The sequence below is a fragment of the Monodon monoceros genome, unplaced genomic scaffold (assembly GCF_005190385.1).
Source record: "Monodon monoceros isolate NGI ecotype Baffin Bay Population unplaced genomic scaffold, NGI_Narwhal_1 Super_Scaffold_11, whole genome shotgun sequence".
Classification (NCBI taxonomy): Eukaryota; Metazoa; Chordata; class Mammalia; order Artiodactyla; family Monodontidae; genus Monodon; species Monodon monoceros.
In genome coordinates this window covers 128,000,001-128,018,237 of record NW_021703767.1, presented here as the reverse complement: position 1 = coordinate 128,018,237, position 18,237 = coordinate 128,000,001, and the positions used below count along the sequence as shown (strand labels likewise).

At 37.7% G+C, this 18,237-nt stretch overlaps 1 protein-coding gene across 2 annotated transcripts in view; it reads right to left on the bottom strand.

The window, feature by feature from the left end:
- RYK (receptor like tyrosine kinase) overlaps positions 1-18,237 on the bottom strand; it is a 94,683-nt gene that overhangs the window by 34,585 nt on the left and 41,861 nt on the right. The window contains exons 4-8 of one of the 2 annotated variants that reach the window (XM_029213963.1): positions 16,881-17,015; positions 13,386-13,439; positions 9,587-9,731; positions 3,689-3,789; positions 572-697 (exon numbers count right to left, since the gene is read on the bottom strand). In XM_029213963.1, coding sequence (XP_029069796.1) covers positions 572-697; positions 3,689-3,789; positions 9,587-9,731; positions 13,386-13,439; positions 16,881-17,015 — 561 coding nt within the window. Of the gene's footprint in view, positions 1-571; positions 707-3,688; positions 3,790-9,586; positions 9,732-13,385; positions 13,440-16,880; positions 17,016-18,237 lie in introns of both variants that reach the window. The other variant, XM_029213962.1, reaches the window with a different exon arrangement.

Genomic DNA, 18,237 nt, shown 5'->3' with positions numbered 1-18,237 from the left:
ACACCTATCATATGTTAGTTCATTTAATGAACATCAGTTCATCTAATCTTCATAACTGTCTAAGAGTAGACAACGGAGTCCAAATTTAGAGAAGAGAAAACTGGACATGGAAAACAGGAAATTATTTCCCCAAGGTCACATAGGTAATAAATTGTGGGACTGGGATTGGAAGTTGGGCACAACTCCAATCCTCATGCCTGCGCCTTCTGCTAGAGCCCATACACTTTCCATCACAGAGAGAATTACTTAGAATGCTTCAAAGAGGCCTGCTAGGTAGTGATCACCTTCAGACAAGAACTAAACAGAAAATATACTTTAAAGGTGACAAACACTAATAATTATGCCTTAATATACTTGAAAATCAACAATTGCACCAAAGCTGTCCATATTAAGGCAAATTGAAAATCTAAAGAAAGGGAAAATAAAAATCAGTGTTATAGAGGAAACAAATTGTGCACTGCTTTCTATCCTTAAACTCAAAATGAGATGAAATTCTTAAATTCTGAAACAAAAAAATTTTTATACTACTAACATTTCTTCCTTGAAAACCTGATTTTGAGATAATAGATACCTTCTTGGAGTACATCTTTTAGAGTTATCCTCTCCCTGGATATTGCGATATCCTTCACCTTAGCTTTGGCCTCCATAAGAGTGACACTTCTCAGGTCATTCTTCTCTATCCGCAAGGTAGGATAACCTGAGGAGCCAACAAAGCCAAACCAAGAAATATAAATACCCTTATTATGGCATCAGGGTCAACTAGCTCAGTTAGAACCTCAGGACTCAAGTCACAGGAATGAATGAATGTAAGAATCATAAATGGAAAAAGGCACACACACGAACAGGGAGAATTACATATGAAGGCTATACTAAATTTTAAAGAAACACTTTCCCACCTATCCCAAAATCTTAAAATGCAGAATTAAAACAAGAAACACTAAAAATAATATTATATTACCACCACTTCAACTGCTTTTCAGCCAAATGAAACAAGCTTTGATTCATGGAATTTAATGTAATCCCTCATATGGACTGCTTTTCTCTCCAAAGATTTTCTAATACAGTCTCCTAACAAAAAAAAAAAACCTTTTCAAATGAAGACATGTTTGTAAAAATATCTTTTCTAAAAAAACATATAATTGATTTAATCATTCTGGCATCCATACAGCCTAGTCATACCACTGTGAGATTCATAATTGTTTTTCGGTTCCCTAATTCCCATCATTCTTAATATGATGACGGCAAAACAAAATTTCTGGCCATCAATTAAAATTCTCATTGCACAAAAAAAAAGTCAGAATAAAAGTTAGTGTTAGCAAGCAGAAATTGGAATGGTATCCCCATTGGAATAGTATTTTGGGGAAGAAAAATCCGTAAAGAATGGGTGGACTTGGACAACGGTCATCAGTGGCTGCTAGAAGAACTACATGAAAGGCTTTGGAAACCTTTATAATGGATGGATTAGGCTGACAAAACCTGATTCCATTGATCAGCACCTTGACCATGATATGTCTAGGTGTGTGTGCATATGTGAGCATTTATGAGTGCATTTATGAGTGTTTAATCCTTCCTGAAGTTCTCTGAGCTTCTTGCATCTGTGGACTGTTGTGTTTTGTTATTTTGGAAAACTCTTGGCTATTTTGTCTTCAAGTATTTTTTCCGCTCCTTTCTTCTTTTATTTATAGACAAATATATTTCCACTGGGTTTTCTTAAAAGCACTATTTGTTTTTATCATACATAAGAAATGAAGTATCTATCTCCTTAAGGTAATGTCTACAAAACAAATAAACTTCTTATTGGTGGTAAATAAAAAAATTTGTCAACAAATAAATGTATTTCCACTGACTTTTTAAAATGCATTTTGCTTTTAGCACATATAATAAATTACTATCTACCTCTTTAAGGTTATATCCACCATCAAGAATTGACTCTAATGAGCAAATCTTGACAGCTAGACATTAAAAGCAATGATGTGTTTCTTATAAATAGTTTGGACTACTCTCACATCTATCATTATATTTCCTGAGGAACTTATGTCTTTCTTTCCTTGGTGGAGATGTTAACTGCTGTTATGATTTCTCTTATATTTCTTTTAAGCTAGAGTGCCACCTCCTTCCCTTTCGTTTTTCTTGCCACATCTTATTAAAGAAACTGCGTCAATTATCCTGGAGAATGTCCAGCAACTGCCTCTTCTAGTGTCATCTAACTTGTTTCCCTATCCCTGTATTTCTTGTAAACTGCAAGATTAGATCCTTACAGCCTTGATTAGATCCAGGTTAACTCTTGGAGGGGGAGGGGAGACAAGAATACTCCATCTGGGAGCACAAAATACTTAGCTGTCCTACTTTTAATGATGCTAAGTTTCAGTAGTGGATTCAGGCGGTGAAACTCTGATCCCTCAAATGGTAAAGTTCCCTACTTCCCTTTGTTCATATAGTTTAAAACACTAACGAACTTTTCCTGAATCAAATATTTTATTAGGGGATGCAAGTATGATTTTCTAATTCTACCATTCCTTCCACATTTATTAGCTGGGATTCTTCTGTAAAAAAACATTTTCCTTCATAAACCAGCACTATCTGGTTACTGTGAAATAGTGCAGGTAGCCAGTTGTCAGAGTAAGGCATAATAATGTCTTAGTTAACTTGGTGCCTTAGTTAACTCCCATAATGACTGATTTTTCTAAAAAGTATCATTACGAACTTGTGGATTTTTACACATTTTTACATTTCACATTTACATCACTTCATCAATCCACTGCAGTCATTATTCTTTCTGATGCTCAATGGTCTCATTTTGGGGAGCTCTTGTCTTTAGTAGCTTCCTGGATTTTTGGCTCAGCAAATGTCCCAGGTTTATCTTACACATTCCCGACCCAGTCCTGGAATCATCCGTTTCTCCAAAGAATCCTGGTACTTCTTAATGAGAACCAGTACTGAAAGACCACAAGAGGGCACTGGGTGAAGAACAGATACTCCTTAATTTTAGTTTACTAGAGAGTAAATGTCAGCCCAGGGGAGATAATAGTTAATTGCCTACAAGAACCTCATTAATCAATGGCACCATTGAGTTGAGCCCTGACTTGTAGTCCACTGTCTATCCTGATGATTGTGTAGTTTCCTATTTGTATGGTGAGTGAGTCCTCATTATGTCTAAATTATACTCTAAGAATGATTATTTTCCCCCAAACATCTACATGTTACAGTATAAAAACTTTCATCAAAATCCTGTTCAAAAAAAGGAAATCAGACCCCATTCTCAACTCTAATGGCATCTAGTTTCCCATCATGATCAGAAGACAATGTAACGTCCTAACCACAGCCCATGAGACCATCTAATAATTCATTAAAATCCAAGTCTCTGCCTTCATAGAGATCAGTGGCTTATTCTATCTAACTACCTGAAAATCCTCCTTCTGAATTTGTATAGAGATGGTTCAGCAGCCCTCTTAATATAATCTACAGAAACCTCCCCAAAACTAATTCTAGCCATTAAACCTAAAATTTTAATACTCCAATTTTGGAATGTTTCATTCAATGCTCTAGAAAGCAAAAGTTAAAGCCTAATTCTGTACATGTTAGATACTATGTACACAGCATGGCACACGTAACTAACCACACAGGACCAAGGAAAGACAGAACATAGACAATTTTAGTAAACCATCTTTAGAATTAAATTAACTCTTACTGGTGATAGGAGTTGCATTGTTGGGTGTGTCGGCTCTCAGATACTGAGTCGTCTGGGTAGATGGCTGAGACAGCCCTTGGGAACTACTGCTGGCACTGATGCTGCAAACAATTTTTAAGAGAGAAATACTTGGCAAGTCAGCTTCAATGAGAAATTTCCTTTTTCCATACATACAAAATGCACGTAGCTATTATAACCAGCTTAAAACCCTAACGGAGATCACAATAATGCATGGACCTCTATCACAAATGTTCCATATTGAAATTTTAATCTGCCTCATAACGTAGAGCTCTATTTTTTCCTTCCTTTCTATCTCCACAACCACCAGGCAGGTTCATCATATCATAGTCATTCACAAATGTGGTATTCCTCAGACACCATAGATAGCAGTCCTGAACCTCACAAAATGTTATGCTAGGGAACCATCTCTTAGGAAAAGAGCTCATGCCACTCAATTAGATTGCTTTTAAGAAAAGGAGCATAAAGACAGGCCTCTGTTAATGATGGTCCAAAATCAAATGGCCTACAGATGATGGAGTATGAAAGCAAATCAAACGTGCCAACGTGCTCAAAGCTTGGGAAGGGACTTCCTACCTGGTTCAAATCTGTTTAATCATATACATTTTGCTTCTTCTACTTCCCCAATCCCACCTTTTTAGAATTTGCAGAACTTATTAGAAATCTCTAGCACGTGAAGCATTCTATTATGCCATATTCTTTAAGTAATGAGGAGACCCAGAAAATGGTAGGCTCAAATAAACGTGAACCCCATACTCAAGATTACTACAGATTAATGTCCTTTTGTCTTGTCAGTGGACGACGACCTTATCCCAGGGTCACCCTTACACACATTTCAATTTCACTGCCTCAGCCCTTGTAGTTTTGCAGCAGTGGAGAAGTGAAGCATAGAAATTCAGCATGAAGAGTGAAATCACAGGCAGGATGTCATCCCCTCAGGAGCAAGGTCTACTTTCCATGCCTCCCTTAGCTATAGAATTGGCAGAGTCCCATAAGAGGCTCCCAAATTTCCTAAATATGAAAATTGTTTAAATCACCACACCCCACAAAATAGTTCTGTATTTTCATAACCTAATGATTAAAAAAACACATAATGATAAAAAGCTGCTACTCAAAAATTGATCTATATAGGTCTACACATATAGTGGGTATGGGACAGTACAGTGAAGAGATGTAGAGCATAACCTTGAAATCAAAACTGCCAGCACCACCATTTATTAACTAGCTGTATGACCTTAGGCAAAATGCTTCTGGAGCCTCAAATTCCTCGTGGATAAAATAACCATAATACTACCTCCTGAAAAGGTTGCTAAAAGGATTACATGAAAAATATAATCCTTTTAGGGCAATGCCCTGCCCTCAAACATACACTTACAAGTTATTATTACTAATTATGCATATTATTACCAATATTATGCATCCTTAATTCCTGGAACCACCAGGCACCTGTTTTTGGAGTTCTGAGTATATACTACTCAAAGACCACGTCGGAAATCAAATCTGTTAAAAGTCCAGGATTCAATAATGGGGAGAGGAGAGAAGCATTATCATCCCCAAAGAGGGGGGAAATAATAGAATACAATTTACTTACCCATAAAATGGGACTAAGAAAACCTACCTCCCAGGATTTTTGTGAGGCTCAAGTTGTATAATATATGTGAAAGTATAATTCAAATATTACCTGCAACCAATGTACAGGTTGAAGAAATATGCACAGACCCCAAATTATTTACTAGTTATTGTGTTTCTCTTCAGCAGCTCAACAGTAGGTGGCACTCTTGTACCACCTCAGAATTCCTGAAAAGCCTGGGCATACAAAGATGTTATGCACTCATCCATATTTAGTGGTCCCTACAATGAGCACAGCACTAATGTTAAGCGATCAGAACAAACCTTTGAAAGCCCAGACTTACTGTTATGAGAGAAGCACGGAGCAGTTGGGGCTCGACCCCTGATACCTATTAAATTCAATATCTACATAGCTACATCACATGAGGTAAAAAATGAAATAAAAATGTACACTTGCTAGCACTTAATAGTTTAACGCCAGTCTAAATAAATTATCTCATTTGACTTTCATAAGCAAGTAAGATTAGTTATGAAGACATTAACCTTGCTTTAGCGTTGAAGTTAGAACTTAGGGCAAAGATCATCATTTTCCTTCAGAGTGCTTATTATGATTTATATTTCTCTATTTTTCTGTGTAATTCATTTATTTAATTATTCATTCAAAAACTATTTACTAAGTGTATACTAGATGCTAGATACTGTGCCAGGTGCTGGGGATACAGCAGTGAACATAAGAAACAAAGATCCCTACCCTCATGAAACCTACATTCTAGCAGGGATTTTTGGTTTAATATCTATCTTGCCCAAGCAGACTGTAAACTCCACGAGGGTAGGAAAAGTACCTATTTGTTCACTCCTCCCTTCCCAGCACTTAAGCCAGGGCCTGGCACAAGAGGCCTCAAGTGGGCCCAACTCTTAGTGAGAGCTCAATTAACACTTACTGAATCAATCAATCAATAAACAGAGAAAAACACCCTTCCTTGGAATAGAAAGCTATAAACCACACAGAAGAGTTGCTGCTGACATGAGCTATTGACATATACTGAAAGAGGGAAAGAATTATTGCTCTAACAGAATGGTTTCCTGTCTCTCTCTACTCATTCCTCATTCAACAAATTCTTCATGCAACATTCATTCAGTGATACCTGTTAGACACTGAATAAGGGGAATACAGAAATGAATAAGGGGAAATAAAAGGGACCCTGTCACCAGTAATGGCAAGGGTGATGGGGCAATGCAGATAATGGAAAATGAAGATATTGCCAAATAACAAGTTCATGTATCCCACAAAGGAGTGAACTCTCCTATAGTTGCAAGCTAACAGGGAAAGACTACAGTATAGACAGGGTGCAGATCAATCCCTCTGTGGAAGGACTTTACAAAAGCTCTGCATCTCCAGAATACACTCATCTGGCACAACACAGAGACTGAGAAGATGAGCTTATAGTGTCAGGAGAGGGAAAGTCACACACTTGGGCTCCAACTGCCCCTGGCATGAGCACACCTCAGGCAGTTTTATTCTCTGCCTCTAAATAAGCTCTGTGTATAAGAGGACTCTGGCTCCTGAGTGTCAGGAATGGAAGAACGCTGTACCATCCCTGTGCAAGCAATTCCATGGAGCCATGGGTCCCATCAAACCTCACAGGGCTGCTGTGAGGATTAAGAGGATTAATGGATGTAAAAGCACATGGAACAGTGCCTGGCATATAACAAGTGCTTTATACAATTACAGTACTGAGTTATTACAATACAGCTATTACAACAATAATGAGTCCCTCCTGTTGCTCGGCCCTGGTCCTAGAAGTGCAACCCTGAAAAAGTTATTTAATCTCTTCAAGCCTGTTTCTTTATCTTTAAAACAAGGACAGTACCATACCCATAAGTGGCTGTGAGTGTCAAATAAGATAATACATGTAAAGTGCTTGGTACAGTACTGGTAAATAGCACTCAATGAAATGGTAGCCACTGTTAACTCAGTGGCCCCAGCACAGAGGGAAGAAGCAGTGTCTCTTAAATGCTATTAGATTACTGGATGGGAACTTTCTAGTCACCACTGTTAGCTTGCCTGGCATGTAATAAATAACAGCTAGTAGAACAGGAAAGAGATGAAGAAGAAATTAGTCCATCACTACCAACACACTGCAACTTTATGAAAAGAAAAATCATAATAATGGCACTTACTATATGCCAGGCTTGTTCTAAGAGTTTACACTTTTATTTCACTAAAACTTCACAACATGCCTACAAAGTATGTGCCATGATCATCTCTGCTTTAGAGATGAGGAAAACTGAGACATAAAGCAGCTACAAAACTTCCTCTATCTGGGCCTGTAGCACAGACAGAATTCAGAGACGTGCTGGCTCCAGTCCATGCTCTTAACCACTAGGCTGTACTCTGAAAACAAGTGATGATGAAAGCTGCTTCTATTCAGGCAATGTCTGGAAACATCTGCCTGAAAACTAGAGAACTGGAACACCAATTCATGGGTGGTAACAAATTATTTCAGCAGCAAAGGTATAAGCCCCATGGATTCTGAAGTTCTTGCACAACTCTGATCTCTGTGGGTTCCGAGCCCCCCACCCACCCACAAGCAAGCATTCAAGGAGAATGTGTTTATCAAGACAGACTACTAAATGCCATGCCTTCCAGTGACCTCTAACTCTGCCATATCCTCTCTCAGAGTCCCATCAAAATGTTCCTGTTACTTCACTTCCCCCTCAGTACTTTCTCTACAAAACCCGATTGTAAGTAACACAACCATATATACAAAACATACTCTGAAACACCCCACCCGTGAATTTCCCTTCTCACTCTGACCTCCTCCCTCTTCTTTCTCTACTCAGATAAAGAAAGGGTAACAGAGGGGACAGAGAGTAGTTAGGGGCAGGAATTAATCCAACCAGGATCCCCATCCCCTTGTGCTTTTGTTTCTGCCACACATATGCTTACCCGCTGTATGTATGGCACCATGTAGGACTGGGAAGTCAGCAGTAAGATGCACTGCTCCCTAACTGGGAAAAGCTTACATTCCAGCAGGAGAGACAAATACACAAAAACTGATTTTAGAAGGAAAAAGTAAAATAATTGCTACCAGAGAGAGAGACAGAGAAACGGAGAGGGAAGGAGAGAGAGACAAAGAGAGGAGGGAGAAATTGATGGTTGGGAGGCTTAAAAAAGAGTTCACAGAAGAGACGGCAATGGAGTTGAAATGTGAAGAATGGTTTGAACCAGTGGAAAATGCAGGGAGCCCTGTGGGCAAAGGAAAGCATGAACAAAAGTCCTGGAGGGCAAAGTAGGGCAAAAGTGAGGAACAAATAATCATTTAACTGGAGCGTGAAGTAAGGATGAGAGACAAGGCAGGCTCATCTCCAGACTGTAAAGGAGGGTGCCTTGAAAGCCAAGTCACGAAGCTGAGAATGTCTTCAGTCAGCAACTGGGAATCACTGAGGAGGGAAACGAGAACTGTGCACTAGGAAAATAAACCTGTCTATGATTCCATCTTTACCTCTCACCCTATCCTGGCTATAACATCCTCCTGGTCATCTTGACTCACCCAGGCTGGGACGGGCACTTGTTTTATTCCCACACTATAATACACATACCACAATCATCAAATTTACAAACTTTTATAATATGGGTTAATGTCAAAGATTAAATACTTGAAGCCATGAAGTATATCATTATTTTTTTTTATTCCTAGCGCTTAGCATAACATCTAATCCAGTGTATCTCAAAGCCTACACATTAGACTCATCCAGAAAGCTCTAAGAAAAATACTGACGCTCAAACACCACCCTAGACCAATGACATCAGAATTTCTGGAAGGGGGTACCTAAGTTCTGATTTATTTTAAAAGCTTACCCATGACTCTAATGTGTGACCAGGTTGAGAACTAATGATTTAAATCATAGCAGGTTCTTAATAAATGTTAATAAATTGGATGGATGGATGGATGGATAGAAGGATGGATAGTGATGGAGGGACAAACTACGAGGAAGAAACAGGGCTATTTCAAAAAGGTACTAAGAGTCTAGAAGAGAGTCATGTCAAAGGGGATAGGGAAAAAACTGATCTCTACTACTTCTCCACCAACTAATAAACTAATTTCTGACTTCACAGATTTTTAAAAATAGAATTAGAGAAACACAAAGACAGTATTTTTTCAAGTATTTTTTCCCTTGGCTAGGGAAAGCCTCCCACCCTTCTTCCCCTGCACCACTGTGCACCAGTGGGCATGGGTGTGTGTGGGCTCCCATGTAAATGCAAACAACTGCTTTTATTTTTTTCCTTTCCCAAAATATATACGATACCTGTCATCCAGTTCAATCCTTTTCATACTATGAAGGTGCAAAACAGCTAATATTATTGCTACAAGAAATATTACTGCACAGCAAACCCCTACGCTGATATAAAATACACGTGTAGAAGTGGTTGGAGCTGCATGTACAGGATCATCTGAAATAAAAATGAACAGCACATTAAGCTTTTTAAACAAATATCATCAATTGCTTTGTGACCTAATATACACAATGAGTACCCTGTTCTTTGTAAAAGATTTTCATTTCATGTGTCCATTCTTTGATAAGATCAGTTACCAGTAGCATGTTGATATAAATTCACACAATTTAAAAAGTGTTTTTGTTGTAGTAAAAGAGGGATTTTAAATAGAACTTTTGGCTAATGAGTAAAATTTACAAGTGGTATACATATAATAAAACATCTATAGCAGTGCTGTCCAATAGGGGAATGCTCTATAGGGTGCATTCCAATACAGCAGCCACTGGCCACCTGTGGCTATTAAGCACTTGAAATGTTGCTAGTACAGTGGAGGAACTGAAGTTTTAATTTTATTTCATTTCAATTAATTTAATGTTAAATAGCCACACGTGGCTAGTAATTACCATACTGGACAGCAAGCTCTACAGACCCTTCCTCAACAGTGACACCTGGTACAGAGAGATCAGACATCTTTGTTGCCGATGACCACTAACTCACAGGGGGAGGGATATACAGTAGAGCGACCCACAGGTAAAACAAACAAACCTTTCATCTTTTTCACTTTTGAGAGTAACAGAAATTATTTTGCTTATCTGTTTTTAAAGATAGAAGCAGGAAAACAAGACTATACTCATGAAATAAAATAACAGTCACCTTAATACTATTCAAAAAGAAAGAAAGCCTCAGCAATAGGGGAAATAATTCAAAGACACAGAGACACATGTATATACATACACACAGAAACAACTGAGAAAGAGACACAGAAACAAAGATCCACATGATAAGAGCAAGCAGAATGGAAGACAGAGAAATAGAAACAACTGGTGTAACTGGAGATTCATGTAAGTTTTAATGAGTACTCACATCAGAATTCTAGTGAAGAATTTGGATTTTATCCTAAGTGATATGGGAAGTCACTGCAAGGCTTCAACCAAAGGAATGATACACATGATCATACGTGAAAATAAAAGAAACAAAGATGACTCTGCATGCTGTATAAAGAATACTGTGGGGAGGAGCAAAAGCAGAAGCAGGAACAAATCAGGTTACTACAGCAGTCCAAGAAAGAGAGAGCAGTGGCTTGGACAAGAGTGTTATGGTGAAGGTGAGAAGTTCACGGATTGGGAAGCAGAGTCAACAGAGTTTGCTAATGGATTGAACCGGGGTAGAAAGAAAAAGAGGAAGCAAAGCTTTGGCTTAAAGAATTAGGTGGATAAGGTACCTTTACAAGCAGAAAAAAGAAGCAGGTTGGGGAAACAGAGAATCAAGAGTTTTGTTTTGTCCAAGAGTACCTAGTACACATCTACATGGAGATGTCAAATTGACAGAAATACAAATGTGGAGCTATGGGGATAGGTCAGGACAAAAGATAAAAGTCATAGCTTTCAAAAACTTAAAAATAAGATTGCTTTCTAAAAGTTAAACTTTGAATCAACAAATAATAAACCAGAACAGATCAATGCAGAGAGACCGAATGGCTTCTAGGGCAGCTAGACTTTACAGCAGCCTGAATGAAGGTATGACTTTCCTTAAGAATGCCACAGGCCGTTCAACCTTGAAGGGGTGGGAAAGGAAGGCCCCAAAGGCTGATGTTGGCAGTATCCATCTCAGCACACTCCAAGGCAGAGGAGAGGGTACCGCTCTGCTGGGCAGGTCCCCAAATGCGCCCCGCCTGACTACCTCCAAATTCCAAGGCTTGTGTATGCACTGTTCCCATTCCCTCACTTTGACATTTCACCTGCCACCACCTAGTCTGAGACCTTCAGGTCTCAGGCGAGATGCCACCCTCCTCAGGAAGCTCACCCTCATTCCCAGAGGAGGTTACTTGCCCCCTCCTCAGGATTTCCAAAGCCCCTTGTGCTGGCCTCATCACAGCCTGCCACAAGATACTGTTGTCACTGGTACTGCAACTCCATTTCCTCTGCTACATTAGAAACCCATGGGGGCTTACAGAGTCTGCTTTGTTCAGTTTAATCCTCTGCCTCAATCATACCACCTGGCACATCATAGCCTCTCAGTAAACGTTAGATGGATGAATACACAGAAAGGGAGGGGAGGAGAGAGGGAGCAACGAAGAGGCAGACAGAGACCAAGGATACGCAATACTGTATTCTGCTTGTCAGAAATAATAACCCTACTAGCATAAAAGAGAGATAAAATCACCAGAATTCTACAAGTAAAGTTGGAGAGCAGCAATATTTTAAAAAATAGTTTTATTTTCTTCTCAAAGACAAATCCAAATGAAATATTTCTAAAAGGCAGACTAATCTCATATTATTTTACCTTCAAAAATGGTCTACTTTGAGACAACCAGATGCTTTGTGCCTCTTGAGGCGATAAAAAAGATAAAATAGGAAGCACATACTACCATCTATGAACTATTCTAGCCAAAAGAGTTAGTTCTCAACCTAACGAAGTACAAAATCTAACTACCAGTTTAGAAGAGAGAAAAACATGTTAAATGACACCACAAAAATGCAGATGTGGAAAATTCTATGAGACAAATGACTCAATTTCTTCAACAAATAAATGACATTGAAGGAAAGGGGGTGGTTTCTGATTAATATAAGATACATGTCAACCAAATACAGTGTGTGTAGGCTTCATTTGGATCCTGATTCAGGGAAGAAACTATACAAAGACAATTTTGAGACAATCAGGTTAATTTGAACATGGACTAGCTATCAGAAGATATTAAGGAGTTAATTTTGTTACATGTGATAAATCAAATACAAGTGAATAGGTGTTGGGTGATTGTGGCTTGTTTTTTTAATGGCCTTTTAAAAAGTTACCTACCCTGAAACATTTATGGGGTGAAATGATATGATGCCTAAGATGTGCTTTAAAGTACTACTCTATCCTTCCCCACCCACGCACCCAACTGAAAAAGGAGGAAGGAATCAACGGTACAGGACTGGCAAATGTTGATCATTACTGAAGCAGGGTGATGGTCACATGGGGGTTCATCAAAACATTCTCTTGACTTCTGCATACTTGAAATTCCCTCCCCCGATTTTGTTTTAGTTTACTTCCATAAAAAGAATCTAGTAACATTTTAAGATACTGCTATTAAATTCAGGAAGAGTAAGAGTTAATAATGTATCCATGTCAGAAAAGGAAAAAGAAGTCTAAGTTATACTACCTTACACAACCATTATCAAAAAATAAAAATCTCCTTCAAGTTTCTGCTCTGTAGGTTTAAACAATGTGGATATTTAAGCCTGTATTTTCACCTGGATGAAACTAGCTGAGGGTTACCCAGGCCATGAATTAGATTTTCTATCCTTCTGTTAAACAGATGAAGATCTTACACATATTTCACGTTCATACTTTAATTATGACCATTTGAAATGATGATATAAATTCTTGCTTATAAAAGTTTAGATCACATGAAATATGTATGAATTTTGCTTTACAAAATTTTCAATATTCTAATAGTTTCATCTGAACATACCAATCTACAAAACATCAGTGAAATAAGCAGCATGGCGTCATTTAATCTTTTGACAAACTGGAAACCACAAAACATCCAAGCTACACAAAACCATGTTCATTTGCAATCCATCATTTTTCATCCCTAATGATGGAAAAAGATAATACAGTAACACTTACAAATAGTTCTGCTAGTGTTTTTGTCCAAGGATGAAGTTTTTACTTCTTCAAGTTCTGAATTAAAAAGGAGATAAAAGATGCTTTAGAAATTCTTTCTTTTCCATGAAAATCCTTAAATACCAAATTATATTTTCAGAATTTTTTCTCACATAGCTTTATGTTCTAACAGAAGTCCCTGAACTAAGTAACAAGGTATTTGTTGCAAGATAATAAACATATAGATAGCTAGTGGGAAGAAGCTGCATAGCGCAGGGAGATCAGATCAGTGCTTTGTGACCACCTAGAGAGGTGGGATAGGGAGGGTGGGAGGGAGATGCAAGAGGGAGGGGATATGGGGATATATGTATACATACAGCTGATTCAGTTTGTTATACATCAGAAACCAACACAACACTGTAAAGCAATTATACTCCAATAAAGATGTTAAAATATATATATATAATAAATGCTACATTACTATTCTGATAATCATCACTATATTCATCAATCAATAGTCTATGCCTATATTAGCCAATGGGTATTACTTACAGGTAGATGCTCAATGAAAAAGGGTTTCTGTGGTCAAGAAGTCTGGGGAAAGCTACATACTATAACCTCTGTGGAGGTTCACAGTGCACATTAGCAGAGTGCAAAGGCTCTGAGGAGTTTGAGAGTAACAAAACCTGTCTGATCCAATAATTTACACCCTCATAAAGGAACATTTTCTTCCCAGTAACACCCATTAACATATACAGTACATGTATGTTTTCTCTGGCAGACAGTTTTCAAAATGTAGTAAGCTGGAAAATCATATCAATATATTAGGATCACATATTAAAGAGTCATGAATGTAAACCGGATGATTAGAGTGGCCAGAAGTATGACCACCAAATAAAAAGGGTGGTACTATATTAAACTTAAGTCTAAAACAGAATAGAAAATTACATCAACTGTTAATTTTCATGTACATATTAAAGAAAATGGAGAAGGTATGGGATTATTCTGAATATCGGCTAATCATTAACCTTAGTGGGCTCCACAGACCCCATCACACTTGACCAACATTCTGCCTTTAAGCACTAACAGATGAAGCGCCGAGGTACAGGCAGCGCCACCTCCCTAGGGGCCAGGAACCACCTATTCTGCATTCCTCACTGACTGCCTATGCACACTTAGGTGACCACTCCAGGTCCCAGTCTCCTCATATTATATAACGACTAGGTTGAACTAGTGTCTCTGAAGTCTTCTTTGGCTTTAAAATTACATGAAGGTATAACTGGATATGTAAGAACTGACAAATGTATCAAAACACCAAAGCTAACAAGGGACTAACTTTTCATTTTAAAAATGTCCATTCCGACGACATCGCGCATTCAGGGTGATGTGGCCATAGACTAAAAATGTCCATTCTGGATAAAGAAGTGCTGAAAACACATGTGCATGCACAAACACACACGCACACACACGCCACACACATAATAGAACACCATTTAGCCATAAAAAATAAGGAAATCCTGCCATTTGCAACAACATGGATAGACTTTGAGGGTCTTATACTAAGTGAAATAAGTCAGACAGAGAAAGGCTATGAGATATTCTATGATCTCACTTATATGTATATAGAATCTAAAGAATCAATTTTTTTTTTTAATCGTAAGAAAAGAGATCAGATTTGTTATTATCAGAGGCAGGAGGGAGGAGGAACTGGAGGAGGTAGTCAAAAGGTACAAACTTCCAGTTATAAGATAAACACTAGGGATATAACGTACAGCACGGTGTACTTTATATGTTATTTAACACAATATGTTAACTGTATGATATATGTGAGAGTTGTTAAGAAAGTAAATCCTAAGAGGTCTCATCACAAGGAAAAAATTTTTTTTATTTTTTTGCTCTCTCTTTCTATTGTATCCATATGAAATGATGGATGCTAAGTAAATTTATTGTGATAATCATTTCACAATGTATGTAAATCAAACCATTATGCTGTACACCTTAAACTTATACAGTGATGTATGTTAATTATATGTTAATTATATCTCAATAAAACTGGGAAAAATATACATGGAGAGTAACTGTTTACTTTATATTTACTCTAATTAAAAGATTAAATTAGAGCTTAAAAATGCCCATTCTAGGGCTTCCCTGGTGGCGCAGTGGTTGAGGGTCCGCCTGCCGATGCAGGGTACACGGGTTCGTGCCCCGGTCCAGGAAGATCCCACATGCCGCGGAGCGGTTGGGCCCGTGAGCCATGGCCACTGAGCTTGCGCGTCTGGAGCCTGTGCTCCGCAACGGGAGAGGCCACAACAGTGAGAGGCCCGCGTACCGCAAAAAAAAAAAAAAAAAAAATGCCCATTCTAATGCAGTACAGCTTTTTTACTGGCATGTTATCTGGACATTAGCCATTATAACTCATGTGCTGGCCTCAGGCGTTCTCATAACACTCAGCACTAACTTTGACTAGGAAATGTGTTAAGAGACAGTTTGACAAAGGAGCCAAAGAAGCAAGAGCACGGGTTTGCAACCCAGCTCCACCACTTAGCTGTCCGGCCTCGGCAAGTTGGTTGGATTCTCTGAGCCTCAGCTTGCTCCTCAGAAAATGGAGATAATGAGAGAACCTACTGCCTAGGGCTGCTATAAGCATTAAATGGGTTTAATGTGTGTAAAGCACTTGGAACACAGTAAGCACTCAGCAAGTTTAGAGGGGTTTTCTTTAGCTTTTTTTTTTTCCTATCTTAGATACTAACTGGCTCTACCAATGTGACTTTGTAAATTCAGGTCTCTTTAATCTCTCTGGAACTTAAAGTGAGTGGGTTGGACTAGATAACCTTTAAGGAGAATTCTAAAATTCTTTGATCTATGACCTAGCATGCTGAAGCTCTTTCATATCCACTGTAATCTCTTGAGCAACAGATTATTCAAAACCAAAAACTACCAACATGTATTAAGTACCCACATATGGTATTCTAAGTTTCAGGTTATTAGCTTCAATTAATCTAAAATCAACCAACCAACCAACCTCTTGAAACAGGTTATTATGCCATTTTACAGATGAAAAAAACTGAGACTTAGGTTAAGAAACCTGTTCCAATTATCCTGTCAAGAGCAGAGCTGTAATTCTAACGCAGGTCTTTCTGGCCCCAGGGTAATTCTTCTACATAATGGTAATTCATAAAGGAAACATAGTTAACACCCCATTACTCAGGGGTCCCTATCAAAATTACCTGATTGCTTTACCTCTTCAGCCACTAGTGCTATTTCACATTCCTAAAGGAAAACATCCTTAACAAATCTGATGAAAATTTTGAGAAAGCAGGAAGTAAGTGGGGCCTGAATGAGATTCCTGGCTACAAGCTATCTAGGTGATTATTTTGGAATTTCATCAGTTAGTGCTCTCTTTTCTCACTTGCAACTATAATCAAGATTTGATCACAAATCTGTAAAAAGATGACAAAATCTATTTTTGACCTTCTCACATCTATATAAAACACATACTTTGGTAAATAAATTCCTTACTTTTGTAGCACATTTTCCTTCGTTTAAAATTTAAGACTGTAAAGTTTTTTGAAGAATTTACTGTCAAGTTGAGCTGCATTAGTATCATAACCTCAGAATCTACTTTGCCAGTACAGGAAAGCTCGACCCGAAACACTGTTTAAAAAAGAAAAAATATTTTAATTTTCTAAAAATCAACATTAATGCCCATTGAATAATTTAGAATTTATTTTTGTTTCAATAAAACTACAAATAATACATTTACATAACATACTAAGCAGAAACTTTCAGAGAACTTATCTATAGACTACACAGCTTTGGACATTAAGTACTTCATTCATTACAGATATAAAAGTTAGCATTAAAGAACAAACCAAGACATAAAGGAAGAGAATTATTTTCAAATTTGCTCATGATTTTTAACATATCAATTTGTCTCATAAGTTCTCTTATTATAATAAAGCTACAGAATCATAAGGCAAACCCTACTGCCTCATCAGTCACAATCAACAGTAATAACAAAAATTACTTGATAAAAAAGGAAAGACAATTCACCACCAAAATGCAATTATGTATTATTCTTAATGAAGAGATTAAAAATAAACCTGTAAATGAAACTGATAAATTCTCAACTATGAATTAAAAAGAAAAAAAAACCTTTCTAAACAGAAACTGGCTTTTAATCAATTAATGTAAGCAAGGGGATAACAGACTTTGGTGCACTTTTTTTTTTTTTTTTTCAATCTTTCAGTTTAAGACTCTTTTTCTACAAATTTAGAATATATCATTCTACCATCTACATCAGCGTATGAACAATATGGGCATTTTTAAATTTCTTTACTGGCCCATAAAAATTAACCAGCCTTCCCATGTTTTCTTAAAGCTTGGATTAATGAATGTCACAAATAACAGTAAGACTGTCAAAAAAGTTCCATAACACTGGGGCTTATACTGTCAAGTTTAAAAATTTTTAGTTTTCTTTAAATCTCACATCTTCAGAAGCCTCTCTCAAAAGGCTGGCTCAAAAGTAGTTAAATTGGTGTAAATATGACACTTAAATGATTTACTCAGACATGTCATGAGTGCCTATCCTGTTCCAGATGTTATGCTAGGCACCCAGGGTAGATAGCTGAAAAAGACAGCTCCTACCCTCAGGGTGGCACAGGCTAGAGGGAGAAAGAAAGAATTACAAGATAATGTGATCAGTTCAAAACAGTTAAATACAGAAGAGTTAACAAATGGAGGGAGAGGAGGCAGGAAAAGGAGAGTGCAGATTTTGAGTCTTGCAGAATATTTAGCATGAATAGAAATTCACAAGCAGGAAAGATGAAAAAATCGTTCCAAATACAGAGACCAGCTTGTGCAAAGGCATGGCTCT